The 24,597-nt window shown below is 61.3% G+C and overlaps 2 protein-coding genes and 2 long non-coding RNA genes across 6 annotated transcripts; 2 read left to right on the forward strand and 2 right to left on the reverse strand.

The window, feature by feature from the left end:
• Positions 1-432: 432 nt before the first annotated feature.
• On the reverse strand, positions 433-15,246 carry PER1 (period circadian regulator 1). 3 transcript variants are annotated; one of them, XM_027047678.2, is made up of 23 exons: positions 15,164-15,246; positions 9,470-9,891; positions 9,256-9,354; positions 9,007-9,161; positions 8,776-8,897; positions 8,481-8,682; positions 8,316-8,367; positions 8,035-8,177; positions 7,570-7,648; positions 7,385-7,491; positions 7,054-7,207; positions 6,862-6,970; positions 6,636-6,767; positions 6,359-6,464; positions 6,084-6,255; positions 5,863-5,990; positions 5,497-5,673; positions 4,656-4,898; positions 3,157-3,764; positions 2,529-2,712; positions 2,172-2,361; positions 1,685-1,835; positions 433-1,286 (listed from the first exon to the last, which is right to left on the reverse strand). In XM_027047678.2, the coding sequence occupies exons 2-23, from the start codon at positions 9,742-9,744 to the stop codon at positions 1,008-1,010; spliced, it is 3,867 nt and encodes a 1,288-aa protein (XP_026903479.1). In that variant the 5' UTR covers positions 9,745-9,891; positions 15,164-15,246; the 3' UTR covers positions 433-1,007. The 3 variants fall into 3 exon arrangements, with proteins under 3 accessions (XP_026903479.1, XP_053068804.1, XP_026903477.1); XM_053212829.1 differs by lacking the exon at positions 15,164-15,246 and adding an exon at positions 13,131-14,004; XM_027047676.2 differs by lacking the exon at positions 15,164-15,246 and adding an exon at positions 11,411-11,837.
• LOC113595985 (uncharacterized) lies at positions 9,620-12,502 on the forward strand. Its single transcript, XR_003416690.2, has 2 exons — positions 9,620-11,858; positions 12,251-12,502. It is a non-coding gene; the product is annotated as an uncharacterized LOC113595985 (long non-coding RNA).
• A 1,781-nt stretch (positions 15,247-17,027) lies between the features above and the next one.
• On the reverse strand, positions 17,028-20,853 carry VAMP2 (vesicle associated membrane protein 2). Its single transcript, XM_027047752.2, has 5 exons — positions 20,736-20,853; positions 20,112-20,232; positions 19,492-19,650; positions 19,336-19,387; positions 17,028-18,739 (listed from the first exon to the last, which is right to left on the reverse strand). Coding segments are annotated over exons 1-5 (351 nt in total). The 5' UTR covers positions 20,738-20,853; the 3' UTR covers positions 17,028-18,722.
• A 60-nt stretch (positions 20,854-20,913) lies between these two features.
• LOC113595991 (uncharacterized) lies at positions 20,914-23,320 on the forward strand. The gene is made up of 4 exons (XR_008294442.1): positions 20,914-21,779; positions 21,961-22,058; positions 22,278-22,340; positions 23,131-23,320. It is a non-coding gene; the product is annotated as an uncharacterized LOC113595991 (long non-coding RNA).
• The last annotated feature ends 1,277 nt before the right edge of the window (positions 23,321-24,597 follow it).

A 24,597-nucleotide genomic window follows, 5' to 3' on the forward strand; every position in this document is an offset into this window, starting at 1 on the left:
AGAAATATCATAGACCAAGTGTTGCCGCGGGTCCCCCGTGACCCCCGTTCCAAGATTTGTCCCTCCCCCCCCACCCCCCCGCCCCTCCTTTCTCCCACACCCTGGCGACCAGTTCGACCATGGATGGGCACGTGACTTCCCGTCCCTTGGCCACGGAGACCCGGCCGTCTCCGTGTGTTGGCCGGCTGGGTGGGCCTCCCTCCCCGTGGGGCACCTGTCCGCGCTGGAACTCGCTCAAACCCTAGACTCAAGTTGCCCTTCATCTCCCGCCCAGGACAAACCCAGCTGGAAAGGGTGTGGAGGAAGGCAGGAGGTCGCTCACCCTCGCCACCACCTCCCTGGAAGCGGGGCCACACCCCTCCACCAAGAGCTCCCTTCACCCAGTCCCCAAACTTCATTGCACAAAGTCTTTTTTTTTTTCTTTTTGTATTAAAAAATAATAACAGACACAATATCAAAAACACAAATGCCATCGGTAGAGGGTACAGCTGAGAACACCTGGGTCCCACCTGAGGGGCAGCACCAGGGACTCCATGGTCCACCAACGTCCCCCACCCTGGAGCAGCTAGGGGTTTGGACCGCTGGGTCCTGCTTGGGCCTCGGGCCCTCCTCCTCCCTTCTAGGAAGGAGGTGGGAGAGCGAGCTGTCTCCCCCAATAAATAAGTGTAGCCCCAACCCTCAGGGACCTGGACTTGGGCTCAGCCAGGGCTTGGAGAGACCACTTCAGCAGCTCGTCAGCAGCCTTGTCCAGGGGAAGGAAGGTCTCCTCACCAGCGGTGGGAGAGGAGGCTTCGCTGGGCTGGGCTGGCTGAAGAGTCCTACCCTCTGTACCCTAAGAAGCCAGAAGCTGCCCCTGGATCCTGGGCTGCTGATGGGGGTCCGGCCCCCTAAGCGGGAGAAGCTGGGGCGTTTCCTATCGGTTGGTCCAGCCACGGCTGGTTCTGAGAGGTGGAAGAAGGGAGAAGGAAGCTTCTCGTGCACTCCCAGAGGTGGCCCCAAAATGTGGTCTAGCTGGTGCCATTTTCCGTGGCAGGTAAGGCTGGACTGGATGGGCTCCCACCTTGTTCCTCCTCCTCCATGGCCAGGTCTTGGGAGCTTGAGGCCCTGGCCCCAGCTTGAGCGCCGGCCTCCTCTCCGCCCTCACCCTCGCCACTGCCGCCGCCACCACCACCACCCTCGCCTCCGCCCTCCTCCATGGGCTCCAGTCCCAGTCCGTCCAGTTCCGAGAAGAGCGGGTCATCAGGGTGGCCGGGGTCTCGGGTGCTACTGCCGCAATCCACACAGGCCTCGGAGGGAAAGGGGAGAAGTCAGACGAGGCGCTCCCTGCTAAGCTGCCACCCCAGCCCAGGAGGACTCCCCCAAAACGTGCTCCCAAAGAAGTACCAGTCCACACAGACAAGCGTGGGCCAGTGAGACTGAAAATGTACCGCTCCCTGCTGTCTGGACCCCACTATAAGACAGTCACAACATCCGTTAGCAGAGAATTGGCCCGAAGATGTCTGTAAAGACTCATGTAATGAGATACTATCTGACCCAGCAGAAAACTTAGTGGAATTAACATCCTTCAGGATTAAACACCCAAGGACAGACAATGGGGGGCGGGGGGGATCAGCCCCTCAGCCTCTAACCTTTCAACCCAAGCTCCATCCCCCTCCTTCTCCCTCCCGGCCCTAACATCTCTCACCATCACATCGAGGGCCCGAGGCAGCTGACCCTTCCGGACCCAGGAGTGCACAGCACCCAGTTCCCTGCGCTGGTCCTCTGAGAAGCGAGGCTGTTGCTTCTGCATGGCCCGGAGCCGCTCCCGGTCCTGCTTCAGCACGGAGGCCATGTCCCTGCCCGGGGAAGGGGTGCAGAAGGCAGAGGCTGGAAGCCAGGGCCAGAGCCTGCGAGGCGGCCCTTCTTCCTCTATGGCAGGTGCCCACCCACGGCCTCACGCTCCTCTCAACCCCGCGCTAGGAGTTCGGGGCTTCCAAGAGCAGAGAAGCTGTCCTCAGCATGGCAAGAACGAGTGCGGGCTGGAGTTCCCGGGGCCCAGGGACAGGGCAGGAAGTCCCAGGACAGAGCCAGCCCCGGAAAAGAAAATCCCAAGCTCGGTGGGAAGGGGAGCGTAGGCGAGCCTCCCCACACCTCTGAAAGGGGAGGCAGAGGCGGCCCCTGAAACTCCTCACCTGGAGGGCACCTGGTAGGTCATCATGACGCGCTGGTCGGCGTTGGCCATGAGCAGCCAGATGGGATCCTGGAGCACGTACTTAATGACCTGGTCCCCAGGCTCAGCCCTGGCCGGGGCGGCCCCGGCTTCGGCCTCAGAAGAGTCAACGCTGCCAAAGTACTTGCTCGTGTGGCTGCTCTGACTGCTGCCTGTGAAGCGGAGGGGCACCCCTGCCTTCAGGCCTCCCGGGCCCGCCCTCCAGGCCACACCCAACCCACTGGCCTGAGGAAGCAGGGCCTGGCCTCCCAACTCCCCCAGTCGCCGGCCTCCCGGGGTCAGAGGGGACGTGGGGGGGGGGGGGGGGCGGGGCACGCACGTGTGATGCTGGCTGAGGTGCTGCCTCCCTCGTGGGAGCCTGCCCGGGACCCGGACCCGGAGCCCAAGCCGGAGCCCGAGGAGGCGGAGCCCGTGCCAGATCGAGAATCTTCTTGCAGCAGCAACTCCAGCAGGTCACTGGAGCCCGACAGCGCGTCCTGATTGGAGGACTCCGTTACCTCCACCTGGGCGGGGGTGAGGGGGAGCAGGGTGGGATTAAGGGGCCAACACCCAGGCTTCCCTTCAAGTGCTTCCACTGGATGGGGGACACACCCAACCCCAGTGGCCTCTGCTGCCCCTCTGTGACAGTGGGGCCGGGATGAAAGAGAAGAGAGCTGGCCCAGAGTAGGGGTGTGACGCTGGACCCTTTCCAGGAGGCACGTGCGCTCTCAGAAGTTACTGGGACGTTCTCGCCACCTGTCGGACAGGATCGTCCCTACTCCACAGACCAGGCGGCCGATTTCGCCCTCATTCAGAAATGCAGCTGGGGTCTCCCACCCCACAGACACCATCTCCTGGAGTCCGAAGCCCGGCAGGCAGAGGGGGCGAAGCGTGAGGTGGAAAAGGAGTGAAGGGAAGGGGGCTGGAGGGGAGTGCTGGTAAAAGGACGCAGGGGGGTCAGTGCTCACCAGTCTGGCCTCTGGCTCAGCAGCCTCCTCACTGGGAGGCGGGGGCCCAGCACTGCTCCCAGTGCCCCCTGCAACAGCACCCCCTTCAACACGGGGGGGCTCCTCAAGCTGCAGCAGATTTAGCTGGAGTGGGGAGCTGCATCTCGAGTTGAACAGGGGAGAGTCAGGCCGGTGGGGAGGGCTGGGGGGCGGTGGGGGCAGGGACGGAGAGGGGGAGTGGGAGGCCGGGGTTGGAGGTCCTTCAGCGGGAGTCTGGGGTACCCCATAGGGATAGCCGGACGGGGTCGGGAACAGGTAGTTAGGGAGCACCAAGGCTACCATTGGGGTCACTAGGGGGGCAGGGAAAGCTGCAGGGGGCCCGGAAGCAGGGGCGGAGGGAGGGGGGTGGGGGCCTCCCCGTGGGAACACCGGGAGAGGGTAGGGCTGGACCATGGCTGGGAAGGGAGCAGTGGCCGGTGGGGGCGGCCAGGGGGCAGAGGGTGGCACGGGGGACGGGTGGGAGGTGAAGCAAGGGGCTTCAGCCCGGGGGGTCTGGTGGTGGCGTGAGCGCTTGGCTTTGGATCGGCAGTGGTGTCGGCGACCGGGGGGTGCGGGGCCGTGGTGGCAGCCTGTGGGGAGAGACCAGGGTTAGCGAGGGCCTCAGCCCGGGGGTCGGCGTCCCTGCCACCCCCACCGCCCTGCCACTCCGACCAGGGAGAGGGCAGAAGGCCCCGAAGAGAACCTGGCTTCCGGCCACACAGCACAGAGGGGACGCCAGGGAAGAGAGGGAACCTTCAGGGAAGAATCACAGGAGGCAGGACGAGGGGGATTTATTGCAAAAGGAGCCAGGAAAGGAAAGGTTACAAGTGGGGTGGAGCAGAGGGTACACAGAAGACAGAGGCGCGCTGGCAGATGGGAGGAAGCAGGATGCGTCCGTGGGCGAACGGGCAGGCAGCTCCAGTCCATCCCCCAAACTCCCACAGTAACGCCAGCCTAGGTGCTCCCCCGGCCGGTCGAGGCCACGCTCGGCCTAGCTTGAGGTGGAGTGATGAGATGGCCGGGAAAGCCCAGTCCCGAGTCCCGCGTCCGCCTGCAGGGAGCCTCTCTCAGGCACCTGGAGGGCTGACATCCTGCCCTTGAAGCCCCGACCCCACAGCAGCTGTCCCGGCACGCCTGGCCTGTGTCTGGCCTGCGGTCTATAGGGGCTTCTTAAACAGCGACAACTGGGTCACAAGTGGGCACGCTTCAGCCCCTGCCCCCAAGATGGGCTTGAAAGAGCTTACCTGGAGCAGAGCACTCCGCCTGCCTGTCTCAGTGCCAGCCCCCCAGGCTGCCCTCCTCTGGCTGCAGCCTGGAACCCCCGCCTAGTAGGGAGACGCTAGCGAGGGGCCTGTCCCTAAGCAGGGCCCGGGGGCCCTGGAGCAGGAATGTCTCCCTCGAGAACCCCCTGCCCCCGACCCCCGACAGTCTGGTCCCAGACTGGGCAGAGGACGAGGCTCAGGGCTGTCCTGGGTGGCTACCTCGCTCGCCAGGGGCCAAGGGGGCCGGGGAGGAGCCGTCAAGTCCACGCAGTCGGCCGAGATCTCGGAAGCGGCTGAGGAAGGCCTGCTCCTCCTTCTGTGTGTGCAGGGACAGCACGGCCTTGGTCAGGCCCACCGGGCGGTACGCATCTGGGGCTGGGTCAGGGGCTACTGTGGGGCTGGGGGCTGGGCTGGGGGCTGGGCCTGGAGCCAGGCCAGGCAGGTCCTCCATCATGATGATGTCTGAGGAAGGCGAGACGGAGGAAAGGTCACTGGAGTCACCTCAGGGGTTAGTACATCCATACCACACCCTCCCCATCCAACAACCCAGCCAACCCCTGGCCTCTGCCCCACAGCCAAGCCTGTGCCCCACGTGCACCCCTGGCCTCCTCCCAGGACTGGTTCTGGGCCCTCTTCTCCATGCAAAGCGGTCCCAGGGTGAGAGAAAATACTTAGTCCCCTCCGGTGACAGTCCCCTAGGATAAGAAACACCTCCAAGACTCTCCTTGGAAGGGAAGCTCGCTCCTTGCCCTTCCCTCACACGTCCTCCAGGACAGCACCCGGCAACCCTTTAGGGGTTCCCAATAGTCCCTATCCTCGGACCCTCTGTCGACAGCACCACGGGGTCGGGCCCCCCACCCTAGACCTTGTGTGCGAACCGACAGCGAGAACACGGAAAAACAAAGCAGTGAAGGCCGGCGGGGGTGAACAGCAGGCAGCAGCCCCAAGCCAAGACGGAGACCTCCTCCTCTCCATTAGGGGCCAGACAGGGAAGGGAAAGGTGGGCAGGAGGGAGATCTGGCTGGGGGCCGAGTGCAACCCCCTCACTCCGCGCCCATACCCGACTCCGGGGGCTTCTTGTCTCCCACATGGACGATGGTGGAGCTGAAGCTACACTGACTGGTGACGGACACCACGCTCTCTGCCTTATTGGCCAGCGCGAGCGGGCTCAGGGCGCCTCCCACCACCGGCTCCTTCTGTGGGGCGGCCCCCTCCCCGGACAGCACTGCCGATGCATCTGTGCAGAGAGATGGCACCAGTCACCCCCGGGAGGTCGGAGGGGAAATCCCAGAGAAGACGTGGAAGGACAGACGGGACAGAGAACTCCGCAAATCTGAAGGCGGGAGGGGGACAGGGTGGAGCAAGGTGGGGGCCCCAAAGGCAGAAATGCAGAGACACGGGGACAGGGCGTGCACGGGGTCCTTACCTTTCTTGGCCCCCAGAGGGAGCGGACCTGTCCTCTGCTTGTCATCGTCGGAGGCTGACGAGGTGGTGCAGGAGGAGGAGGCACATTTACGCTTGGTGGTGCTGGGAATGTTACAGCTTTCCAGGTACCTGCGGGGCAGGGGCGCCAGAGGGCATGAAGGCAGGGCTTGAGGTGGGCCGAGGCCAGGACCCAGGTGGGAGAAGGTTCCGGGGTAGCCTAACCTGAGGATGCTGTCCAAGCAGTTGATCTGCTGGTAGGAACAACCACTGGCTTCTTTTCTCTCCACCTCCTCAGGGGTCAAGGTGAGTGGAGCCTGGACTGGAGCAGGGACCATCTCCAGCTCCGGGTCTGGGGACTGGCAGGAAAGGGTCTTGGCCTTGAAGGTGCCTGTGGCTGCGCCAAGGAGAGAAAAAAGGAGAGACAAGCTCCTCTGGGTTGGGGTGAAGGTCAGGGGGCCCCGGGGTCTCACTGCTCAGCCACACCCTCACCAACTCACCAGGGAGGCGGGGCCGGGGCGGAGGCCAAGCGCGGGACTCGATGAAAAGCTGCTGTCCCTGATGTTTCACCAGGTGCACGTCCTTACAGATCTGCTGGAAGGTCACCTGCAGGACAGGGCAGGGCAGTGTCACTGGTCCAGGGCACAACGCAACGAGGGGTACTAGAGGGGAGGCACAGGGACCACGGTGAACGCAGGACAGGAAGGAAAGGCACAGGAACTGGGCCTGGACAGGGGAACATGACACTAGAGGGCGAAGCAGGGGAGGGACACTCACCGGGGCGGGAGGCCCGGGCCCCTCAGCGTCACCCCCGTTGCTATCACTGGAGGAGCCAGGGCTGAGGAGAGGGCCCGGGGAAGCGGCGGGGCCGACCCCACAGAGCCCGGTGGGACTGGGGCTGTGTACCGGCTGAGGCAGAGAGAGAACCTGGTTAGATGTCTCAGCCCTCCTCCCCGCGCCCCTACCCCTGACTCATCTCTGAGCCCCGCCCCTTGACAGTCACCTGTAACAGCAGCCTGTGGATCTGTTCGGACAGCTCCTGGATATCAGAGTCCAGAGACAAAGCTGGGCTGGGGGCCGGAGGAGTGAACACATCCTCGTTCAGGGGTGCCCTGCAGGGTGGAGAAGGCTAAGTCGGGCCCTGCCCCCTCCTGCGTGGTCCCAGCCCACAGGGCCAGCTCTGGGGCCCACTTACGTGCGCACTTTGTGGCGTCCCAACACAAAGGCCACCTTGCGGCTCCAGGGGTGCACGAAGCCAGCCCAGCTGGTGTCCATGGTGACGTACTCCCCATTCCTGGCGCAGAAGCGGATGGGGGAGTGATCGAAGGGCTGGCCAGCCAACTGCAGGACTGAAGGAGTGAGAAGTGAGGGGAGGGGAGGGTGGGCAGGAGGCAGAGCCGGGCAAAGCAGAGGGCCGCCCACTGGAGATCCAGGACACCGAGGCCCCAAGGGACAACCACAAGCACAGCCACTGAGAGGCCCCGCAGACAGCGGAGGAAGGAGAGCAGCATAGAGAACTAACTCACTCTTCTTGTGGATGGCCAACATGAGGGGCCGGTCCTCAGGGTGCAGGAACAGGAGGACTGGGGCCCCCAGGAGGTCCTGGGGAAGGTAGCCCAGCAGTGGGGCGGCCCTGCGAGGGGAGGAGGCATCAGAGAGTAGCCATGGCCTCAGCCCTCCCCACCCCCTTCCCTCCAGGTCCTGAGCAAACCTTTCGTCCACATCCTGGAAGAGGCAGCTGGGCGTGTGCCGAGTAGTGAAGATCCTCTTGTCAGGAGGGATCCGGGGAGCTGGGGCACAGAGAGTGAGACCACTGAATTTTTCTCCAGAATGGTCCAACTTCTCAGCCCCAAGCCCCAAGCTGGCTGGCAGGCGTCCCCACAGCTGTGGGAGCCCTCTAGCCTGCACAGACGGTCTGGACCATTCTTTCACCCCACGCCAAGAGTGAAACGGAGAACCAAAGCATTCAACCTTCCCTGCTCCTAGCTCAGGATGCTTATTCAACTCTCCCCCCACTAAAAACGGACTCAAACCTTCATCCTTATGGTTCCTTCTCTGTCCCAAGATTTTGAAGGGCTGGGACCTGCCTCTCAGACTCACGTCCTACCTCCCCACTACTGTAGGGAAGTCACCCTTCTTCCTACGCCCCACCAGGCCAGGCCCATTGCCCACACACCTTCGTAACCCGAGTGGATGCGCTCTGCAATGAGCAGGCAGCATGGCTGCGCGGGGGCCCCATCTGAGACCCGGATCTTGGTCACATACGGCGTTAGGCGGAATGGCTGGTACCGAGGCCCTGAATCCCGGTCAGGACCCCCTCTAGCAAAGGAGACAGAGAGGCACTAGTGACTCTTAGTGGAGGACCACCCGCCCTTCACCTCAAGGTCATGGACCATGCAGCAAAACAGCGGGGGTGTGGATGATGGGAGGGGGTCTGCCCCCACATCCCCCACCTACCTGATACGGCAGAAGACAGACTTCTCCTGGGTGAAGTCCTTGAGGCCTGAACCTGGAACAGACCAGGAGGGTGCTAAGGACAGCCCCCCACTTCCCCCCTGGCCCCTCAGAACAGGGACTCCCTGGGACTGCTGGTCCCTGGCCCCGAGCACTTGGGGACCTCACCTGCTGAGGCCCCGGCGCCCCAGGTGGGCAGGCGAGATGGGGCAGTGGAACCGTAGAAGACGCCCACATCCTGGGGTGCCAGGAGCTCAGAGAAGCGGGCGCCCCGGAACACGTCCCGCTTGCAGTGCAGCAGGGTACCCGCCTGCTCTGAGATGTAGACGATGCGGCCCGTCAGGAAGGAGACCGCCACGGAGAAGGTATCCTGGGCAGGAAAGAGAGGACGAAAGTAGACTCAGGAGCCTCACGACGGAGGACGGGTGGCGCGGCGGGATGGAGAGGCCGGGCCGCAGCTGACCTGGTTGCGAAGCGTATACTCAGACGTGATGTGCTCCAGCTCCTCCAGGGTATAGGTGGACATGTCCATGGCACAAGGTTCACCCTCCTCCAGGCTCCACTGCTGGTAGTATTCTTGGTTGGCTGTAGGGCGAAGGTGGTGAGGTATCTACTGAGGACACTGCCGCCCCCCCTCCCCCCCGCCACGGTGGCCCAGCGCCCAGCCACGGCCCTCCCAGGAAGCACCACTCACCCTGCACCTGCTTGACACAGGCCAGAGCATACTGAAGCGTGGCCAGGGTCCCGGAGCGGCCCTTGCCCCGACGCTCTGGCGGCAGCCGAAGCTTGAGCTCCCGCAGAGCCGTCATGAGTTCCTTCTGGGTCCTGGCCCGGGCGGACTGTTCACTGCTGCAGGGCCCACAGGGAGGTAAGGGGTATAGCTCTTAGGCCCAGACCTGGCCCAGGCCCCCAGCCTTCTTCTTTGGCCCTCACCCCCACGAACCTGCAGCCACTGGTAGACGGGTTGTCCTGCTCAGAGCTGGCGCTCAGGAGGCTGTAGGCAATGGAGCTGCTGGGTGGGGAGGGACTCTGAGAGTTCGTGCTGGGGAGAAGCAGCAGGCCCACAATGAGAAGGCACCCAGGAGCAGGCCCCCCCCCCCCCTGGCTCAGCCTGCGGGCTGGACCACCCCCAGACCCTGAGGCACTTGCCCACACACCTCTTGCTGCTCTCAGTGGTCTCCAGCAGGGCGGAGTCCTTGCCGTTGCCAGAGGAGGAGCTGTGTGAGCTCCGCTGAGATGCGCCCCTGGACTCGGGCCCGTTGGACTCATTGCCGCTGGAGCCATTGCTGTTGGCATCTGTGTCATCAGCCAGGCTGGGGCCAGGGCAAGACCGGTGCTGTGGCGGCCCAGGGGATGGGGCCCCTCCAGGGCAAAAGGACTCCCCCGGTCCGGAGTCCCCTCCCCCATCAGCCCCTTCCAGGGGGCCATTCATGTCTGCGCCATGGGGAGGGCAAGGGGGAAACAGAGCAGGCAAAGAGGCCACCACGAGAGCGCACGAGGGGGCCGGGCGGCCTGGCTGGGGGAGTGAGGTGGGAGACGCAAGCCTCTGAGAACTGAGAAGTTCGATCCCAGGCAGTACCTGGACAGGGAGACCAAGAAGAAGGGCGAGCTGTTAACTTTACAATCCTGTCGGCTTCATTCAGACCCTGCTCTGTCGGCCCCCAGGCCCCTAGGCCCCAGGCTTGGGAGCCCGGGTAAATTCTGTTTCCTATTCCCATAGGCGTCTGCAGATGGGAAGGGGCCTCTCTCCAGCCTTCCCCCACTTCCCCCGCCAGCGTGGCCTGGGAAAGTAAGAGCCTGAGTATTCGACGAGAACTATGACCGTGAACCAAAGCCTGGACACTTCCCATCCTCAAATTCCCTTCAGGCCCCCACTCCGCGCCGGACTCCCAAGGCCTCAGAGCAGGGGGTATGCCTGTCGTCTCCTATATTTAGGCCTCCAGGCTAATTTTATCCGGGGGCGGTGCCACCCCCGCTGCACATGCGCACAGACATGCGCGGACCCACCACGCGATTCCGCCGCCGCCGCGGTCGCCAGGGAAACCGACGTCAGCAGCTGAGCTCAGCGGTTGCTGGAGGGACCACGGGAGGGCGGGAGGGGCGACCCCTCCCCCATTTCCCGGCGGAGCCAGGGATCGACCCACTCCCACGCTGGCGGGCGCGGCCCGGGGTCGCCCACCTCTAGTACACCCCCAGGCCCTGCAGGGCTCGGTGGCCGTAAGAAGAAGGGCTGCCCATGGGGTTTCCAGAGGCTGGCCTTGCTCCCCAGGGCAAAACACAACCGCCACCGCCCTCCGCGCAAAAGCTCCCCAGCCTGGCCTTCGCCTGGATCTCGGTCATTGTGGTCAAGACGACCCAGCCTGTCCTCCTCCGGCCCCCGCACCCTCTCCCGACCCACAGGACTGAAGCCGGCACCTGCCATTGTCAGGGACTCAGGAATCCTCTCTCTTCGGTCCTCTACTTTTCTAGATTACCACCCCCCCCCACACACACACACTCCGCCCCCATCCGAAGCAGACACACTCAGCCCTGAGCAAGGGACGCACAAACGCCAGCGGATAGTTCTTCCCCTACTCCTCGTCCAACCACACCCCCAACCCCCGAGCATTTTCTGAGCGCCAGGAGAAAAAGGAAGGCTGTGGCCAACAGCAGGAACTAGCGCCGGGAACGGGATGTTCCAGCCCGAACCAGGCTTACATCACGGCCGGCGCGGGTCCAGGGCCTGGAGGGGGGAGCGCGGGCAGCGCGGAAAGCCTGAAGGGGTCCCGGTGCCGGGGCAAAACCGAAGACCCCCGAGTGACAAGAGAGGCGGCGGCGGAAGGCCTGCCGAGGGTCGGACGTGGGGCCGGGGTAGCTGGAAGGAGAGGTCAAGGCTGGAGGTAGGGTAAGAGGATCAGGAGCGCGGACAGCCGGCACAGGGTTGCGAGGAACACCCATGTTACACCCGAAGGCAGAGAGGGGGTGGACAACGGCAAGGAGGGCGGACTGCGGGTGAGCCGTCCGAGCGCCCGGGCCGAAAGCGGCGCATCAGGCTGGAAGTGGCGGCGGTCCGACTTGGGGCGGGAGACCGGTCCCCGGATGGCTCTGGAGATGCCTACCTGGCCGCGCGAGCGCCCTCCGGCCGCCTGCCCGCCGCCGTTGCAGCCCTCAGCCGAGTGGAAGCTTCGCGGGGCCAGGAGGCGGGTTGCATAATGCCAGGCTCTGCCCCTCATTGGCCTCCTGCCGGCTGAGCCGCAGGCCCCGCCCCCGATTGGCTGGGGATCTCGTCCCGGCGCCTGATTGGTTACTGGCCCCTACTGAGGTCAGGGCTGTGTCACACACACGGGCGCACGTGGACCTGGGTGCTGGCGCTGGGCTGAAGGGCCCCAGACACCACCACCCAGCCAATGGGCGCAGGACGCCTTGCACAATGAATAATGGAAGGGTGGGGAGGGGACGTAAGCTCCCCTCTTCAGGGAAAATGCCTGGGCCGCGGTAGGTGCTTAAAGATGTCTGCTTCCTGAACGGTCCAACCCGGCACAGCAGGACACCTTGGCCTTGCCAGAGGTGGGAAAAAGGAATGCGTACTCGGGGGCCGGGGTGGGGGGGGGGGGCGGGGAGGCAAGCTGGATGAGATGGCTGGTCCCCGGGAGGAGCAGGGCACACAGAAACTCGGCTTGGCTTTTCCTGGGTTCCGCTCCCCAGCCTTGTCATCACAATACAGCCATTTTACCCAGCCCCTTCCTCTGACACTTCAAATCCTGTGGACAGCTGGGAGGATGGCAATTGAGGGTCCCCTGTGATAGGGGGTGGAGTGCAGGGCAGGATGCAAACAACAGAAGGGGCAGCCAGAGCCAATAAGGGCTGTAAAGGGAAACAATGGCAGGTGCTTCTGTACCCAATCAGAGAAAAGGTCTCCGGGCAGCCTACGTGGTGACTAGTGCTTCTTCTCTCCTCAGGATGCAGCCACCCACAGTTAGGGCTGCCCCAAAAGTGGGGGCCAGGAAGCCAGGACTATAGGGAACAAAGCCGGTGGCTAAGAGATCAAGGGGGACCCTACAGAGACACAGGTGAAGTGGCAAGGGCTTCAGATCCCCACCACTAGGACAAGAGAAAGCCAAAGACCTCGTCTGCCACCTCTCTGTATTCCCCAGAACCCCAGGACTGGACCTGACACATGGTAGATGATCAATAAACATGGTGATTTTGTTGTTGTTAACAAGGATAGATGGGGGAGGGGAAGGGGCCCCAGCAATGGAAAAGGTGCTGGAAATTATGTTTTTTCAAGGAGGGGGCAGAGCAGAACACTGGAAGTGCCGGGCTGGGCTGGGGGAAACTGCAGCGACAGACCCCTCCATCCAAGACGGTGGGTAGATCCTCTCAGGGCTCCCTGTTAACGTGGGCAGCAAGTGAAGAGACCCCCAAGCTGATGCTGACACAATCAGCTGTCGGTGCCCTTCCTCCCTGTCACGTGGCCTAAGCCTTCCTTAACAATGGTGTTCCCCGTGGAGGGGCCGGGAGGAGGGCTCCGTGGAAAAGCTGGGACACAGGGATGTCATAAAATAACCCAGAAAAACCAAAGCCGGAAAACAGAGAAAACAAAGGATTCAGGTCTCGTCTCCTGGAAGACGTCCTCCCAACTCATATACTGTGGCCCAGTCCCCCGGCGCATTTTCAGACTCCTCTCCTCTGGAAACATGGTTTTTCTTCCTCCCCGATTCTCCCCTGGGATCTGGATGTGATCCCCGCTGACATGAGGCCCTGCCGGCTCTCCCACCCCCCACCTGCATATCTACACTTTGCATCGACAAAGGGGTCCAGCGCCCCAGCAGCCCCCACCTGCTCGCAAGGCCCTGGTCGTCCAGCCTCACAGTCCCCACAGTAACCGGGCCCCGCTGCCGTCAATGGAGGAGAGGGGGCGGGAGAGAGCGGTGACGTCAAAGCGGAGGAAGAGGGCGGAGCGAGGCAGCCGGGGAATGTGGGACAGGGAGGCTGGAGAGGCAGTGGTTTGGGAGGCGGCCAGCCCGAGAGGGCGGCGGCCCGCGCACTTGGGAACATCATGTTCTCTTGGCCGGAGGCCCAGGACATGCACCCGGCCCGGGCGCCTCCCCCAGCCAAAGACAGCCGTCCTGTCCCAAAGCCAGGGATTCCTGGAGAGAGGATTAGGAGGAAGGGGTCCCCCGCCCCTACGCCTGGCTCTCTCCCCGAGACTCACATCCGCCCTTCCCTCGGCTCGTTCGCCCCGCTGCTGGCACGGGCTCCGCCCTCCCCTCCCAAACTGTACACATCTGCTGGCCCAGTCCCAAAGAGCTGGGGCGGGGAAGTTGGAGGCCAGGTTCTGCGAGAGCACACGCACCTTTGCTCCCTCCCGGAGGCCCCCTCAGCGCCGGAATCTCTTGTTACTATGGCAGCAGAGAGAGGGAGGAGGGGCAGGGAGAAGAATGGGTCTAGGATGAGGAAATCGAACTAGGACAGAGCAAGTGGCCCGGCCTGGGGCCTGGATCCTGGAAGACGGACATAGGGTGGAAGGACGGTTTGGGCTGGTGCCTGACGATCAGAAGAACCAGGAAGAGGGAAATGGAGAGGGAGTCACCAAAACTTGGCCGAAAAACTTGAGAATGTGAGATTATAGTTCCCAACCACCAGCATTCCTGTCACTGTTGTTTTGATATCCTACAGCCATTGTTTTTTAGCTAAACACACACACACACACACACACACACTAAAACATGAGGCACTGTGCTAAGCACTAAACGTATATTCTCTTATTTAATCCCCAGAACAAGCCCGTGAGATGGGTATTATTATCCCCATTTCCACAGAGCCAGAAGTTACTAAACTTGCCTCCTAATATGTTCTCAGGCTCTTAACAAACAAAACCCAGGGGTCAAATCTGAGCTCTGATAATGATTTGTCATTCTGGCATCTCATCCTTCGGGAACCTGGGAATCTGGGCCTCTCAAATATCCAGCCGATTCTAAGTTTGGTGCCTGGGACACAGTCTCCATCCAGTTCCTCTGCTCCCTGGGCCTGGTCTCAGACATTCCGTATGCACTCCCCACATGCTCCCAATCACCTCAGCCCCGAAGTTTACACATGCTCCCAAAGTCCTTGAGGTCACCTTAGTGGCCACCAGCCCCAGGGATCTCCTAGGAACCCCACCTTGTCACTCTTCCACCTTAGCCCAGGTCACTTTACCGCAGGCCTGTTTGCACAGATAGTAGAGTACCCTGTTTGTGCCTGCTCACCGCCAGGGGCTCCAGAAGACACGTGCAGAGACAGTCGGCACAACCCTGTCCTCTCTCTCAGGACCCAACAGCTGCTACTCCACCTTTCCTCCCGGGGGCGGCTCCAAGGCCCAACCCCTCCTCTTTAGACGCAAGAAAGACATCCAGAGCCTCGATGTGACTGGCTCTGGGTCACATCTCCCCTCGCCACCTCGCCATCCTTTCTCAAATCACTATGTCAACCCTCTGGCACCTGCCCTACCGGGGCCTCCCCGAAGCCTCAGAACCCCGCTCTTTCAAATGATTAAGGTGCCTATTCAAACAGTAGCCAAGCACTGGGACGTCCCCCACCCACCCTCAGGGATCCTGTCCCCATACCTCCCTCGCCGAGGCCCACCCTCCCAGGATCCCCTGGATCAGTCGGGGTCCAGGTACCTAGGGAGGTGAGGAATGTACCCGGTGTCCGAGCCTCCCTCCCTCGTCCCTCGAGGGCTGAGTTCGCCGTCCTACTCCCCACATCCATCAGAGCTCCCACAGCGGTGATCCTGGATTCGCATGACCCTCCCCCAACTCTGTTGACAGCGTCCCTGAAAGAACACAGCACCCCAGCGCGCCGCCCACCTCCCCCCACCCGCGAGCACTCACCCTCCGCAAGCGCAAAGAGGCTACAGAGGCTTCCCTGCCCGGGCGCCAGCGCCTGGGACCAGCTCCTGCAGGCCCGCCCCCCCCCCCCCCGGCCGCGCGGCCACGCCCCTCGAGCTCATTGGCCTAAGGGTGCCGACCCATGCCCCGCGCCGCGTGCGTCCCCCCCGGCCCTCGCAGAGCCACCATTGGCGCCACCCGCCGCCGTCATCTCCTCATTGGTCAGCTTGCCAACCCGCAGTGACAGCTCCACGTGCGAGAGGGGCCGCCCCGGCGCGCTGATTGGGAGTCCGCCGGGAAGTCACGCCCCCATCCACTTCGGGAGTTCGTATTGGCTGTGCCGCCATCCTCAGACCCGCCTAGTTCGGGAACGCGAACGCTAGTCCAGCCCTCCGAACTTCCTCATAGGCTGAGAGGTCTAGGAGCTGTAGAGGACACGTGCCGGCGCTCTCACGCGGCAGCTTGTTTACCTGGAAGCTGGGGATTTTCCTTGACGACACTAGTACCGGAGACTGCGGCTCTGCGCAGGCGCAGCGAGGGTGACCTGCACGCAGGCGCAGATGTGAGCGGCGGTGGCGATGGTTGGGGGAGCTTTGTGCCAAGACTCGGGCTAGCTGTCCCGGGCGTGACAAGAGCGCCCCCAGCGCTGGGACTCCGGCCCTGGGTCCCTGCGGCCCCGGGAAGCTGGAAGGCGCTGGCCTAAGAGGGTCTTCCTATCTCGGCGCCGCGTGTTGATGAAGATGATGGTTGGCTCCCGATGGTTTCCTGTGGACCGAGCCAGGCGCTTCTCACAAATCCGGAGGCCGTCTCACTTACTACTACTCCGCCCTACAAATGAGACTGAGCTCCAGGGAGGTTACATAATCCGTCTGGATTAACACTCCAGTCCATAACGGGGCCGTGATTTAGATCCAGGTCCTTGACACTTATAAAGAAGGTGGGTCCCTAGGGCGAATGAGAACCTTAAACCTGGAAAGGATTCAGTAGATGAACGGAAAAACGCCCTGAGCACGTTATGGAACATAGTAAGCCCGAAATAAATGGTGGACATTACTATAATGACTGCCTACCTAGTTCTAAGAATCACCTGGGCCTCTTAGAACATCTATTTGTAAAAGCGTCCTTGGCAGACAAGTTTGGGAAACACTCTCTTCATTTCCCGTACTGCTGAATCCTCCCGCTGCATCCCAGAGAAGTCGGTCCTCCAGAGCTGGTCTGGCACCCTCCACTCATTGTTGAAGCAGCTGGGGTCGGGGATGCTAGGGTGTCACATCAGGGACGTCAAGGACCTGGAGACTATGGGGGCTCAGCGTGGGGTCTAGAGTCACCAATCCTACAACAAGGTGCAGGGGTGGCAGGCCAGTCTGTGGCCTGCTCCATACCACACTCCGCTGGGTCTCTCTGAGCCAATATGTTCCGTATTTATGAACCCCTTCTGGATGCTGGCACTGTGCTAGGCACCCAGGGGAAGGGATGTTTCGAAGAAGACGGCCGTCTACTTCAGGCCTAGGAGTAAATGACCATGGGAGCAAATGCAGAGCATCCGGGAATTAAATCAAGGGGTAGAAAGGGATCCAGGAGCAGGAGAAGGCCTCCAGGGAAGAGAAACGGGGCAAGCTGGGAAGCCCAAGCCTCCAGGTTCACCAGGCTGACACAGGGATCAAGACGGCTTCCCCTTATCAGCGCCTGGTGCCCACCCGTGGCCACTGTGGGAATCACACTTTGCTGTGCCCAAGGTCAGGCCCTCCAGCAAAGCTCAGTCCGGTTCCAAATGGATCTTCTCAACTTTCCTGTTAAACCTGCGGATCCAATCCCCACCCCACCCCGCCCCCACTGGTTAAGAAAAGGTCTTAGAACACACACCAGCTGTACTCATTACACATTTATTGTACATTTTCACAATCTGGATGCGTCACAGAATTGGGGGCATGGGGGAGGGAAGGGGGGCAGGGGACACTGGGATAATATGGGGGGGTCTAGAACACAACACCCCCACCCCAGCATCTCTCCCTACCCTTTCACACCACAGCTCAGATCTCCCTGCTCCCCCGTCCACACAGAAACCTTGAGTGTGGGGGGAAGAAAGAGTTTGGGGGGTCCCCTCCAGCAGATTAAGGGACTGTACCCTCAGACCCCTAAAATTGTGCCATTTAAAAAGACATTAGACCCTTCCTCTATCACTTCACCTAAGGAGGAGACAACGCTCTGGGCTCGACTGCCCTGGAAAGGGGCGAGAATCCCCATCTTCCAGCAAGTCCCATACACTCATTGGCAGTGACTAGTACCCCCGCCCTGACTTCAGGGGGGCAGTCAGAGGAGCTGGGCAGTGATGGGAGCCACAACCCCCCCAAATTAGGGAGGGGAGTTTTCAGTCCAACCCCCAGCAAGGGTGGGGCCAGATCTCAGGCAGGAATTGGGGGGATTCTCTGCCCTGCCCCACTCCTCCCCAAGGCAGTGATGACCCCCCCACACACTGGTAGCCATCTCTCCCAAAAGAGTCAGATTGCGGCCAACCCCCAAACTCTCCCGGCAGGAGGAGGAGGAGGAGGAGGAGGCAGATCAGGCGGATGGGAGGGAGGGAGACCCCATGGGAATGTCGGTTGAGTGCCCCACATGAAAACTGGGGAGCACGAATGTGGGGAGAGACTCCAAGTGGCAAAACTATTGGTCCTTCATGACACACTGAACTCCGAGACACTTCCACACCAGCTGGGGGGAGGGGGGAGGGGGGAGGGAGGGGAGGGGACAAGAGGTTTGGAAAATGGGGGTAGGGGAGGCAAACTGGACTAGAGGGGGCTAGGAGGGGGTGATTCTGGGGGCCAGAAGGTTCTGGCTCCCCAAAAGCCCAGGCTCCCACCACCTGCAAGTAACGTCATGCAAATGAAAGTGATACAAGGACCATGGGGACTAGCGCCTCAGTAAAAAAGCAACACGGGTTGAAAGAATGAAGGATGATGGAACAAAAGAGAAGGAAACCAAAAGGGATGTCAGTATGTAAATGAGGCTAATTAACATGCTGGAAGCTCCCAGAAGACCTTGGGATTCTTAGGACCAAGTGGGGCCAGTCTCAGGGCCTCCCGACAATGCAAAGATGCACCTAGGGAGGCCTGGACAGTTGCTTTTTGTTTTTTGTTTTTTGTTGGGGGTGGGGGTGCAGGGAAGGCCAGGGTGGGAGGAAGGATCAGCTAAATCCAAGGGAAAGAGGAGAGGAAGAGGGACTATTGCATAGCAGATGCAAATGAAAGGACTAAGGGCTGGTCAGGAAGAGAGGGAAGGGGCGGGAGGAAAAGAGAAAAGAGATGGGAACTTCAGGAAGGGGTGTTAAGGACAACCGGAAAAATCTTCTAGTAATAAAACTACAAACAGACCAAATATATATAATATTATATATGTATAAATAACAGCTGGCTATTTACAGGGGGGGCACACACACAGGGACACACACACGCGGATCCAGGGGAGGGGGGGCTGGAAGATATGGCTGAGAGGTGGAGGAGCGGCTGGGGATGGGGGGAGGGGTGGGGAGAGGCCCTTCTCTGGGCAGGGCGGGCTCCTCGGGGGTTTAAGAGCTGAAGTAAACTGTAGAGAAGGAAAGAGAAGGAAGAAGAGAGAAGGGGAGAAAGAAAGAGAGAGAAAGCAGTGTGTCAGGCCTGGCCCTGCTCCCATCCCCGCCCCCCACGGCCCAGCCCTCTCAGCCTTAGGGTCTTCATCTGTAAAGCAAGGGGCTGGACTGGTAGGTTCCAAGGTCTCTTCAAGTCCATGGTATGGCCCTGGGGCCACAGGCTCTTAATCCTCTGGGCCTCTGGGCCCACAAGCGCTCAAACAGGAGGATGTCTGGCTTCCTAGCCGTGTCTCAAGCCCCTGGGCTTTGCCTGCTCTCCCACTTCCCAATTCCAAGGTCCCCAGACTGGGCTCTTAGGCCCAAAATCTATCCTCAGGGAGCAGTGGGGATTCACCAGCGTTCCTGTTTCCAAAAATCTTAACAAAAGTTGCCCAGAACCAGGCAAAGTGAAGACTAAACAGCATCGAGGTTTTGGGCTCTAGATGGATCAGAGCTGCGGTCGGCAGCTATACGTGCTTTCTGCTGAATAGTAAAATCTAGGTTAATGACCTTCAAAACCTAGAAGGGGAAACCTCTCCAGAGAAAGGGCCCTAGCCACTGCTGCCCTACTCACCGATGATGATGATGAGGATGATGGCGCAAATCACTCCCAAGATGATCATCATCTGGGGGCGAGAGGGGGGGGGTCAGCAACACAGACCGTGACACCCCCATTCACCCACCCGTTCTCTTACCAGCCCCCTCCTGCGTGCCTCCACTCCACCCTCACCTTGAGGTTTTTCCACCAGTATTTGCGCTTGAGCTTGGCTGCACTTGTTTCAAACTGGGAGGCCCCTGCCTGGAGGGCATCTGCACGGTCGTCCAGCTCTGACAGCTTCTGGTCCCGCTCCAGGACCTTGTCCACGTTCACCCTCATGATGTCCACCACCTGGGGGAGGGGCCCGCGAGGCAGGGGGTGTGCCAAGGCCGCCTCAATGAGGGCACTCCTCAACCGTGCACCCACAGAGAACATGCACCCCGATGGTGCCAGGCTAACATGCCAAGGACACACAGAGAACATGCCTAGCAACCTGGGGACATGCAAGGAGCACACATCAGGGGCATGCTGAGGGCCAGACATCTCAGATGTCACAGCATCACCCTCTATGCACTGAGCCTCAAGCAGCCTGTCCATCACCGGGCCACACCTGCCGGGGTCGAAACACCCCAGGACAGCAAGGCTGACTAACGCCCCAGGGCCGTTGCAAGTGCATGCTCAACAGGGAAGGGGCATGGCGTGTCTTTGTCCCCAAACTCACAGACTCACCACCTCCAACCAAGATGGGCCCCCACACCGCTATGCCAACCCTCAGGGTCCTTCCCGCTGCCGTTGACACCCCTCGCACTCACCTCATCCACCTGGGCCTGGGTCTGCTGCAGTCTCCTGTTACTGGTGAGGTTTGGAGGAGGCGCAGGGGGGCCTCCCTCCCCAGCTGGGGCGGCGGGGGGGGCGGTGGCAGCGGTGGCCGACCTGAGGGGCAGGGGCGGATTACGACCCAGGGCCTCCAGCCACAAGCCCCGCGGCCAGGGCTCCGCCCATCCTCCTGTCCATCCATCCGTCCCTCCCTTTCTCCTTCCCGGGAGGAAGGCCGCCGATGGGAACCCTGGATTTCGTCCGGCCCCGCCGCCGCCGCCAAGCCGCGTGACCTTGAGTCGGGCCCCCTCCCCCCCCTCCGGGCCTCAGTTTCCCCGCCTGTCAAATAAGGGCGACCTCAAAGACAAGGTCCGGGATCGCCCCGAAATGACTGGCGGCAGCATGACAGGGGCGGGCGGACGCCGGGGCCGCTCCATCCCGGGGCCATCGCCCGCGCGGCCAGCCCCTGAGCGGCGCTCTCCAGCTACCCGCGCGCAGTCACGGGCGCCGGCCTAGCCTCGGGGCGCGGGCCGAACCCCGGGCGACCCCCGCACCGGCTCCCAAGGGCGGCGGCCGGCGCAGGCAGACAGGCCCGGTGCGGGCGCGGGCGGCCGACTCACATGGCGGGGGCGGCGGGAGGACGACTCGGCAGCGGCGGCGGCGGCGGTGGCGGCGGCGGCGGCGGCGGCTCGCGCTGGCTCCGACTGGCGCTGGCTGCCCGGGACGGGAAGATGGCGGCCGCACGTCACCCACATCCGGGCACTGCGGGCGGGGGCGGGGCCGGCAGGCGACGCGTCGGGAGCCTGGGCGGTGGGGGCGGGGCCGGCGGGGCAGCGAGCCCCCCGCCCTCCACCACCGCTCCCGCACCTGCGGCTGCACCGTGAGCCCCGAACCCGGGTGCTGCGGCTCCCCGCGCCCGCCGCCAGCCCGCCCCGTCGCGCCGCAGCCCTCCCAGCCGCCCTCCCAGCCGCCCCTCGCCACTGCCCTCTGCTGCTGATGGCGCCCCTGGGCCCCGGGCCACGTCCTCCCCCACCCGCGAAACCCGTAAACCAGTCAGCACTCCACACACACACCGCCCCCTCCCCCCGCAAGGCCTCGGCCTGCGCCCGGGTCCCGACGCCAGCGACCAGCCTCAGCGTTCGCAGGGGGCTGGGGTGGGAGGTTAGAAGGGGCAAGCGCAGGTCGCCGGACCACGCCGCGGAGGTGGATGGGGCGGAGGGAGTTGGTCCCCTCGGTCCGCCCCGCAGGTGGAGGGCTCCGGGGAGGCCTGGAGCCCCTGGCCACTGAGTAACGGGATGTGAAGAAAGGGAGAAGAGGCAGGCTCTTTTCCCCCCCACACCCCACCCCACCCCAACCAAGTCACTGCAGGGTGTGGGGCTCAGACCAGGGGTGCTTGGCAGGCCGGCCCGGCTGAGGTAGGCCAAGGTTAAGGCCAGGGAAGAGGGCACGAGGCTTCCCCGCGGGGCTGCTTCACGTGGTGGCCACAGACCCGCAGACCGGCCAAAACCCAGCTCTGTCCCAGAGTTGGGTCAGCTACCCGGGCGACAGGAGGATTCAGCCTCTGGTCCCAGGCTGCGACAGGAGGGGGCTTTGGGGGTTTTCTGTTTGTTTGGTTTTTCTTTAGGGGGAAAGACAGTCGGCATGAACTGCCCTGCAGTGCCCAGGTACATACTACTTTACACGCGGATCAGCCTCAGGTGTGACCTTGGCCAGTTCCTGTCCTGTCCCTAGACCCCAAGTACATAACATCTGTAGGCACTACACATATAGTTGTTAAAATGCCTTGATCTGGAACATGGTGAGAGATTATTCACATCCCCTTCCATCCCTGACTGGTCTCTTTAGGTCCCTCTAAACAGCAGCTGCACCCAGTCCGCTCATCCCCAGCAGGCCTGGCCCTTTGGAGAAGAAGATGGGACCAGATGAGCTGACCGTCTTGTGGGGTGGGTCAAGGCAAGCCCCAAAAGTGAAGAAGGATATGTCTTAGGGGAGGAATAGCCCTGGGGGGGGGGGGCGGGTTGCTCATTGAATCCCTGGAAGGGGAGCAGAGGGAGGCTGCTGGCCTTGGTCTCAGAGACAGACAGGAGCCAGCTTCTTCCCTCCCCCACCCTGGCCTCCCGGTGTGAGAACCTCCCTAATGCAGCGCCCCCACCCCCTCCCAGCCAGCCAAAGCCTGGGGACTGGCTGTGTCACCAGAGGTGTCATTTCCCAGCTGTCTGGGGAAGGTGAGTGAACTGGGAGCTCGTGGTGGGTGTGGGGACTCAGCAGATCTAAGATAAGATCCTCTCGGCTGCTTCCCCTTCCCGGAGCAGCCACTTGCCTGGCCCTTGTGCAGCGGCACAGGACGCCCAGGACGTCTGGGCGGCTCAGCCTCTGTGCAAAGGAAGAAAAGAGCAGCTTCTCTGAAGACTCAGATGGCACTGTGGGGTGCTAGCTTTTGCTTTTTGGCCTCGAGACTACTCTATTTTCTAGCCAGAGAACAAAGATGCCAAATTCCAGCCTTTTAAGTTCAAAAGCTGCAGTGTCCGGGTCTAAGACAGGGAAGGTTGGAAGGAAATAGGCCCCTCCCCCACCGGCCCGGAGACCCTGCACCGGCTGGGGAGAAGCTGTTGGAGGACCAGACCAGATGTTAGACATTGCTTGAGGGGTGATCCTCATTTTCCCCAATGGCCAAATCCAGAGGACGTGGAAGGGACAGAACCCAGAATAAATCCGGGGAGCCAAGGCCGTGAAGTGTGGCTTGGAAAGCTGGCACATTGCTGTTGCGTCCTGGGGGCCGGAGCGCAAGAGCAGAAGTGAGGGCCCGTATGATCCACGGAGGTGGGGACCTAGGAGGATTTCTCTCAGAGTCTCACTGAGCAGCCCACCCAAATTTAGATCAATGGTGGAGGCAGGAGAAGGGGTGGCGTGGGATAACCGAGTTCACCTGGAAATGGATAAGGGAATGTTTTCTGCAAGCAGTAGAAGGGAGACCCAAAATAGAAGTTGAACTAAAGGAAAATAACCTATTTACAGACTGAGATGATGGAGGTTTCTACATTCACCTGCGTTTGATAGCCAGATCTCTGGGCCCCACTCCCAAGGCTCATTCAAAAGAGGTTGGGGGGGGGGGGGGCAAGTTCATTTCTAACAAGCACCTATGGTGATTCTGATGTAGGCGGCACAGAGAAAAACTTTAATAAAGGCTTTCTTTTATTGCGGTTTCTTCTGCTAACAACAACTGATTTAGAAGTTGGGATGGAATGGGGTGGGCCGGGTCATTGCCACACCGACTCATGAACTTGTTCCATCCGTGAGTCAAACCTGACCAAACGGTAATTAATTTCACAAACTTTGCCCCTCGATGCTAGTAAAGAAAAGGCCTTCTAATTAAGAGTAGGAGCCAATGCCACCTGGAGTAGAGCCCCAGGGGCTAGCCCCACCTCTGTCACAATCAGCTGGCAAAACCTGTGACCGCTGTGACCTCTGGCTGAGCCCTCCAGTCCTGAAGGCTCAGGGGCTGCCTGCCAAGCCCTGGGCTCCTGGAGAGAAAGGAAACCACCAGGAGTCTACCAGGAGCCTACTGTGCCAGGAGCTTGCGGTGGATTGCTACAGGCATGGTTGTTGTTTTTGTTAAATATTTATTTTTGAGAGAGAGAGAGAGTGTGCGGGCGCACGTGCGCAAGCAGGAGAGGGGCAGAGAGAGAGGGAGACACACAATCTGAAGCAGGCTCCACGCTCTGAGCTGTCAGCACAGAGCCTGATGCGGGGCTCGAACCCACAGACTGAGAGATCATGACCCGGGCTGATGTCAGACGCTTAACGGACCAAGCCACCCAGGCGCCCCTACAAATCACAAGTACAAAAGAATGCACAGCAAACCCTCACTCTGAGCTCCGCCCCCACCACGCTCTGCAACACGGCTGCTGTGTGCAGTCTTGTAAATCCTCCAGAATGGTTGGTGCAGACACACATAGATGCTTTTTTCTTTTGAAAAACACAAATGCTCAGACTATATGCGTGAAGTTGCCCCTTCCTTTTTTTAGCTTTCTAATTATAGGCTATTTTTTTCTCTTGTGCAACCTCCTTGTTATCTGTCTCTTCCAGTTTCTTTTGTTTTTTTTAAAAAATGGGAGGATTGTTTTTCTCATTTCGCAGGCCTATCTCAAATGTCTGCTGGTTCCTGCCTTTATAGGGAGGCACCAAGAAGCTGATTGGAAGCTGTGTGTGTGTGTGTGTGTGTAGGGCGGGCATTCACTGACCACTGGCTTTCCTGCAGGACAGTGGAAAACTTTTCAAAGGGGCTCCCCAGTGTTGATAGATGGCAGGATTTCTCTGGGGCTGTTCAGTTTTTTGGGAGAAGCATACCCTGGATGTTCCATCCCTGCCCTCGCTGTGTATTGGAGGGAGCAGGATCTGGAATGGCTGGGGGCTCCTGTTTGTAGTCTCAAGCCTCCTGTCTGCTGCACCTGTTGTCCCCACATCCAAAGCCTCCCTGAAAAT

The sequence above is a fragment of the Acinonyx jubatus genome, chromosome E1 (assembly GCF_027475565.1).
Source record: "Acinonyx jubatus isolate Ajub_Pintada_27869175 chromosome E1, VMU_Ajub_asm_v1.0, whole genome shotgun sequence".
Taxonomy (NCBI): Eukaryota; Metazoa; Chordata; class Mammalia; order Carnivora; family Felidae; genus Acinonyx; species Acinonyx jubatus.